General features: G+C 31.9%; 1 protein-coding gene across 14 annotated transcripts in view; it reads left to right on the top strand.

The window, feature by feature from the left end:
* Positions 1-7500, top strand: part of LOC119631317 (glucose transporter type 1) — a 76705-nt gene that overhangs the window by 24531 nt on the left and 44674 nt on the right. For 9 of the 14 annotated variants that reach the window (XR_005246645.1, XR_005246646.1, XM_038023410.1 and 6 more), the window contains exon 4: positions 558-780. The exons of 3 other annotated variants lie outside the window; for them this stretch is intronic. Coding sequence is in view for 9 of the 11 variants with exons in the window: in XM_038023410.1 (XP_037879338.1) it covers positions 558-780 (223 nt within the window). In the remaining 2 variants the exon portion in view is untranslated. Of the gene's footprint in view, positions 1-557; positions 781-3620; positions 3737-3989; positions 4134-7500 lie in introns of those variants that run through there. 2 more of the 14 variants (XM_038023420.1, XM_038023416.1) reach the window with 2 other exon arrangements.

Below are 7500 nucleotides of genomic sequence, written 5' to 3'. Positions count from 1 at the left end.
TGATAACGTAAAGCCGCGATACTCTCTTTAGTTTCTCGTATATAGGGAACATTCCAATGATGGTTGGTCATACCCCCTAAATACATATATATAATATATATATATATATCTATGTGTATTATGTATAGATGTAATAAAATCGTAGACGGGTGTAAATACATGTCCTTTTAAGTGTTAAGTGCAAGTTCGCAAGAGCAGCTGAACAATGCCGAGATTAAAATTATATTCTCAATTACTTTAGCTATACTTCAGTTATCCTCTTAGTGCGTTCAGGACTAGTCTTGTGCCAACGAAGATCCACACTAGTAATTCATAATTGATTTAAAAAAAAACAAAACAAAAAAACAAACAAACACTTTTACATAATGAAATCGCGTATAAATCGTAATGATATTCATCTATTAAAAAGCATGGCCCAAAAAAAAAAAAAAAAAAAAAATAGTAAGCCTTTCCGTTTAACCATCTTGCATATGCTTTATTTGTTGTAAAATTAAAATATTTATAGAAAAAAAAAAAAAAACAAAAAAAAAAAAATCATCTTCTCTTTTAATTTGTAGACATTTGTAATACCTGCAGTGGTATTGGCGGTTTACAGCACAACAGCACTATCAGTACAAGCGGTGGTGGTGGTGTTCGTTTAAATCGTCATTCATTCAGTTATGTACCAAGACGTTCTCGACATTCGTCTTCAGATAACGAACGTGAACGTAACGCTAACTATGAATCTAGACTAAGATGTCATGGCGAGGATGAAGCAACCCTACGACAAATGCTTCTTGAGTATGTATCTTTCTTGAGTATAAACACACACTTTACAAAATACACATATACGAAAAAAAAACAAAAAAAAAAAAAAAAAAAACATTCAAATCAGACATGTCCAAGAGAACAACAAAAAACAAAAAGACCAAAAATAAAAAACCTTAATTGATAAAAATATATAAATGTCAGAAAATGTATATTCATATAATACGATAATAATTTTGATGTATTTTTATTGGCATCGTTAAACCCCCACACACAATCACATCCCCAAACCTATAGTAATGCACTGCATTATGAAATTTTCGCAAATTATTAAATTAGTCATAATATTATCTATTTATTTGTTGTGTTTTTTTTTTTTTTGTTTTTCATTCTCAATATTTCACATTAACTTATTGGCTTAAGTCGGTTTCATACAAAAGTGTTTTTTTTTTTTTTTTTTTTGATTTTTCGGAGAAAATCATTTATTATTATGATTGTTATTTCCTTAAATGTTAATTCAAATTAGCCTCTACGCGAATAAATGATTAATTTCATTCTTCATTATTAAGTTAGCTGTAACGCTTACGTAATAAACTTTTTTTTATTTCCACAAAAGAAATCTTTTGTCGATTATATATAAATCTTATCGTCACTCCGTATAATAAACACTCTCTCTCATTATTGCCGTATATATGCGCGTTCAATATTCGTCTTACGTACGCTAAGCAATTTGTCAACGTAAATCTGTACCTTTGCCGATTTCTTATCTTAGCCTTTATCGCTTATAAAGAAATAAAAAGTTTGTCAAGAATATATCAGATATGCATAGTTCTGCGTGGAAAAAATTTGCATTCCCTCACCCGTCGATCTACACGGCTGAAGCCATAGTAGCGAGCTTTTACGTATTTGCCACATATTTCATTTATGAGTAAAACTATAACGAAAATCCACTAAATCTCGAAAGCAAATTGTCTTAAAACATTTGACTAATCCCTATGATGCATCAAATATCAATTGTACTTTGATTTGATCTGCATATGTATTGTATTCGCGCGATGTAACGTATTCGCCCATGAAATTTGGCATCAATCAGTTCTGCGTTTATATGCCAGAAAAACCGCCAATGCAACTAAAAAGCTTCATTTTCTTTCATTTGCAAAATGCGGCTTAACTTTCTCACACGCTACGCATCTCGGTGATTGCATTTTTTTGAAAATTTCGCCTCGAATCTTACTGTTCGTGTACTATCAACGTGTAAGAAATAACTATGAGCAAGATATGTCGCAATATGTCGCGTTTACTTCGTAGCTTGATAGTCCATGACCTTTACTATGCCAACCCAATTACATTTTATTGGCAGATGACTCCCAAAAGTGTTTCCCATCTTAATATATATAATAAGTGGGACCGGAAGCATCATTTAAGGGTGGAAAGCACTGCAACAATCCCAGAAAGGAAGAAAATAAGTTTTGTTTAGAAGTGAAGGACACTTAAGAAAATAATAATATTCAAAGGGGTTTCGAGGACCTGACGAAGAAATGGTAAAATCGAAGCCATTCGCATTTGCTGCTGATCTCGTAATTAGTGCATATTTGTACAATATATTTCAATCTACATACATATAGCAGAAGATTTTGAAAAATATTGATTTTTACACGAGTTTTGAGTGAAAATTTTCAATTTTATTGATCGGAAAGGAACGCCTTTGGTACTTTCTTACTAAATATTGTTTAGATTAATATCGTAACTTGCTTAAATATTTTGTTACAATATAATATTACTTGAAAGATACTGAACAAAAAAAAAAAAAAACTCAAATTTGTTGACCTTATACAGTAAATCGTTTTGAAAAATCGTAATTCGAAAGAAGTCGTCTTGAAAATGTTGATATGTGTTGTAGATGTCGGTTGTATTGCAAGCAATGTTTTATTATGTTTTGCAATTAAACTGCAAGTGCCCGCCCGGACAACTGTCTGGAAACTGGAAGGTGTCTTTGCAAGTTTAAGAATTATTTTTTATTCCCTTTCCTTTAGGAGATGGCAAGCAAATTTGTGGTTCATTAGTCGAATTCAAAATCGATATTGAAATCCTTATCTTAAACTTCCAGTTTGTTGCCTTCGTTGTCATATCCATTCAATGGTCGTCTCAATGATGCTACACACATGGACTGTAAGGTTCCTTAAATAACACTAAAGACGTTCTCAAGTCATTTGTTAATGTATTGGAGAAATTAGAAATTAAAGTCTGCTGCTGTATCTTCTGCTGTAAGGACTCATTTGTCTGTCATAGGTGATCTTTTTGAAGTGTTTGGAGAAAAAGCCCGAATTTTCTTTTTGGTTGGTGCAATATTTTTCCACCCTTTCCAGAAGCTTCGAAGCCTTCTATTAAATCAGTAAATGAAAAAAAAAAAAAAAAAAAAAAATGTGTTTTCCTGAAAAATGTACAGTGATTTCCTCCCTTAATAACTGTTGAAATATCACTTAAGTGAGATTGGAAATTTTAACAAAATCTACAATATATAAGATTTAAGCCAATAATAAATATTAATATATTACACATATCATTACATTCCCTTATCAAACAGTTTTAATACTTTAACACTCTAATACCTGCCTTAACTATCTAAACGTATTCCATATAGCTGTAGCTATAGGATAGAGCAGCACTTTTTCTTTCTTCTGTTTTTAATATATAAAATTATTTTTTAATTTAACACACAATTAAAAAACCAATTATCATAAATAATTTAAATATGTTATCTTCTAATTCTTTTTCCCTAACCGCGCGTCCACCCCAACCTCTTAATATTGATGTTTACAAAAAAAAACAAAAAAAAAAAAAAAAAAAAAACAAATATAAAAAAAATTTCAAAGAACACTGATAACAACATAGATTTGCATTAATTATGCTGATTATGTTAATCTGAAGAAAATAAACGTCTAACAGTGCCCTGATAGAAAAGCATGGATATAAATAATTCAACTATGAACGACAAATGCAAGCAAAAAAGTAACAGTCAACTAATTAATTAAAAAGAAAAAAATAAAAATCACATAAACAAACATAAAAGAAAAAATTAAATATTGAATTGTCGCTACAACTGGCACTAAACGACATTCACCAATATTGCAAAATTCAAAAGAAAAAAACCCTAAAAGAAAAAACCGAAAACGCCCAAACTCATAACTAAATAAAATAAATTTAAAGGCGAAAATTTAAAAAAGAAATAAAAACGAAAAAAAAAAAAAAATTAGAAAATTAAACGAAACAATTTTATTACAATAACATCATCATAGTTAATCAATTCATCTACTCGTACAGCATACCATAAACAAAACTAATTAATTATAGCAAAGCATCATGATGATGGAAACAATGCCTCCCAGGTATATATCAAAAACATTTATCATGGAAAAAAATATAAGAAAAAAAAAAAAAAAAAACAATAATTTTAAATTTTCTTTAAATACTTTTTTAAAATTTTTTTTTTTTTTTTTTTTTTTTTTTTTTTTTTTTTCTATTCCATTTTCAAAAGCATTTGATTAAATATCATATTCGTATTCATTTGCTGTCATACATCTCTGCCAGAACAACAATTTAGAAGCACTCTCCATAACTCTGTTTTTGTTTTTTCGGCTTTCTTCTAAACAGCTCAATCAGAGCTCTAGAGAATTTTTGTTGCTTTCTTATTTCTACCGTCTTACACACTTATACGCAAATATTATAAATATTTTCTTTTTGAATCACGTATATGTTGTAGCAAAAAAGCAGTGAATTTGTTCCCGTGAAGCGGATGAAAAAGTTAAGAAAAAATGAATTCATAATCGGTGTGCGACGTGTCATCGATGCTCACCGTCGCCGTCAAGTGAGACAAGGGAAAAACTTATATTTTATAAGCAACTTCAAATAACCTTGAAAATGATTGTAGGAATTTCAAACTCCACCTGCCGTCAATTGGAATAATCGGATTGGCAAGAATACGTTTGCATATTCATTTATATTCCTTTCTTTTAATTGTTGCAAGCATTTTTAAGGCGGGGTAAGGCAATATATAAGGAAAAGGACGAAAAGACAAACAGACATTAATAAATGAACTCAAGCATACGACTATGCCAGGAAGTCTTTAGAAAGTGCCTCTAACCGAACCTATATGACCGAAATGCCCTTTAGTTAATTTGTTTTGTTAAACTGCTACTAAGGACCAATTTTTATCATAAAATATGAAAAGCTGAAACTTTTTCTGAAAAGTTTACTATTCATGAAAAATCTTATACGGGGTGGGATCTCAGAAATAGACCCATATAGTTCAAGCGTAGTTCATTTAATTTTTATATCACATAAATGAATGTAATGAACAAGTTTTCATCATAAAATATTAACAATCAGTCTTTAAAGCTTTTTATCTTATAAAGATTCAATTTTCATAAAATCGATTATATAAGAGAGAGTTAAAAAAAAATTTCCCCATCCGAAACAAAATTTTCATATTAAATTCGAATGTCAAAGTATTATTACTAAGCGCTTTTTTTCGAAAAATTTTGAAAATTTCAATTTTTTGTCCTCGGGTCATAACATGTCACTATACCAAATTTCGCCAAAATATCTTAAAAATTGCTCACTGTTGATTGAACGCATAAATACATGGATATATTATTTTAGACGGACAGACAAGCTTAGATCGATTCCGTAAATGATTCTGAATCGCGTGATACTATAGAAAATGGGCATATTTTAAGTCTTCCTTAGTGTTGCGTAGGTCCACACAAACTTAATCTACACAAGTGGAGTGGGGTATAAGAAGGATTTACTTGTATCAGATACAACGAAATGGCACGATGATTTGACATTTTGTTCGAAAAGTAAAACCTACTACATCTTGTTTTTCTCGCATATACACACTTATATATTACTATAGCGCATATTCACTAGCAAACACAGAATTTGTATATACGTCTGCCTAGCAAACGTTTGAGAGAATACAACGTCGTATCAAAAAACTATTAACACACAAATAATGAGAATGAAAGAGCAAACAGTAAAATGGCTACTAACTAACAGCGTTACTACTGTTGTTGATAACAGAAACGCAAAAAGTTCGTAATAATCTTCTAGTTTGAATTTTGAACAAAATCTTAGATCTTTTCGTCATTTAGTTATCTCTATTGCATTGCCACAGCCCAACAGAGACAGTCAATAACGTAAATACTGTTCGTCAGCTGCTTTTTCTTACTTATCTATAATAACATAACTGTGACTAGCTATCTATTGTGACATACGACGGTAGAGCACAATATTCAAAAAAGGAGTTAACAACCCAGTTGATTTGTCGTACAGTAGGCAATAATAGCTGACAAAATAACGACTCGCATAGAGTCAGCTAAATTTCTTCTAATTTATGGCATAACAATAAGGAGAGAAAGAGCTAAGACTAGATCCATGTAATTAGGGAAAACGATCGATATAAACCAATATGAATCCGAATAATTTTAGTAGAATTCAGGGCTCTTATCTATTCTTGCATCCGCTTCGTCTAATCCATTTCAATTAATTGAATATTAAAATGGTCTTTATAATGAATTAAACTGGGCGCTTGAACGTTTGCGCGAGTTCTTTTAAGTCAATAGGTACTATATATCATTTTTCGGAAAATAATAACATTATCCCTCCTTTAACAGTTGGGATTAAAAACACCATTAAAAGCCTACAAATGTTATTAAAAGCAATGTAGAAAATCATCTTATCTAACGTAAAGGACTTTGCTTAATTAAGAGTTTATGTTAACGATGTAGATCAAACGTGTCTACATTCTATTTGTTACGTGAGTACCTGCCGTGAAGGCTTAACCCAAATATACACGAAGTAGGAACGCGCCATTGATGATCCCATTAATAATTAGCCCCCGAGCGCCAGATGGTCCGTCTGGTGAGAGTGAGATCTATCTAAAACCGGTGCCTTTCTCTTTGGCACACATCCGGTCGCAAAGCTAGTTCACAACCAGTGGGCTTTATCTCCGTAATTTTGGCCAACAACAGGCACCACAAAACTCCCGTTCGATCCCGTTGTCATGTCGAAACAAAAGATTGCTTCGAAGACTCCACAGGCGCGTAAGGCCGGAAAGAAAAATAGTTTCTGGTCAAACTTGATTAGGTCCCGTACGACCTAAATAATAAAATTCAGCCATGAGATAGAAATCCTGCAAATGAAGGGGTAGTAGGAGAAGCCAATCTATGTTACGCGCATGGGCCCAAAATTCTACCTGAATTTTCGTTTAAGGAGGCGGAAATGGCTGCCAAAAGACTATGCTCCGAGTGAGTGCCCATAAAGTCTGGAACTTCCTAGGAGTGTAGCCGAGAAAATCTAGAAGCTAAATACCCACCACAAATCACTTAGTGGTCTAAATAACAAAAGAGAAAAAGTACACAGAGCCCCATAGCGCCCTATAGCGCCCTGTAGGTACTATTGAAGATCGTCAAAAGGAAGAAAACAAAATTGACAAATTAATTATGTACAAGGCTCAGAAGAAGGTGTCCAAATCAAACCTGCATAACAAACATAAACATGCGAGATGCTAACGTGTCTAGGGCTAAGGAAGTAGAAAGAGCCAAGCTAACATCGAAGTGACCGTCCGTCTGTCACCAATTGTTAAGTTTTAATTATAGCAAAATACGAAATAAATAAAACAATACCGCGCTCTAGTGTATTTAATAATCGGTTCGAATCGGTTATTTTACTATTAATTGCTTTGGTCGTTCA

This window comes from Glossina fuscipes, unplaced genomic scaffold (assembly GCF_014805625.2).
Source record: "Glossina fuscipes isolate IAEA_lab_2018 unplaced genomic scaffold, Yale_Gfus_2 1, whole genome shotgun sequence".
Classification (NCBI taxonomy): Eukaryota; Metazoa; Arthropoda; class Insecta; order Diptera; family Glossinidae; genus Glossina; species Glossina fuscipes.
Note: the sequence above shows the minus strand (reverse complement) of the source record. Positions and strands in the feature narration are given on the sequence as shown.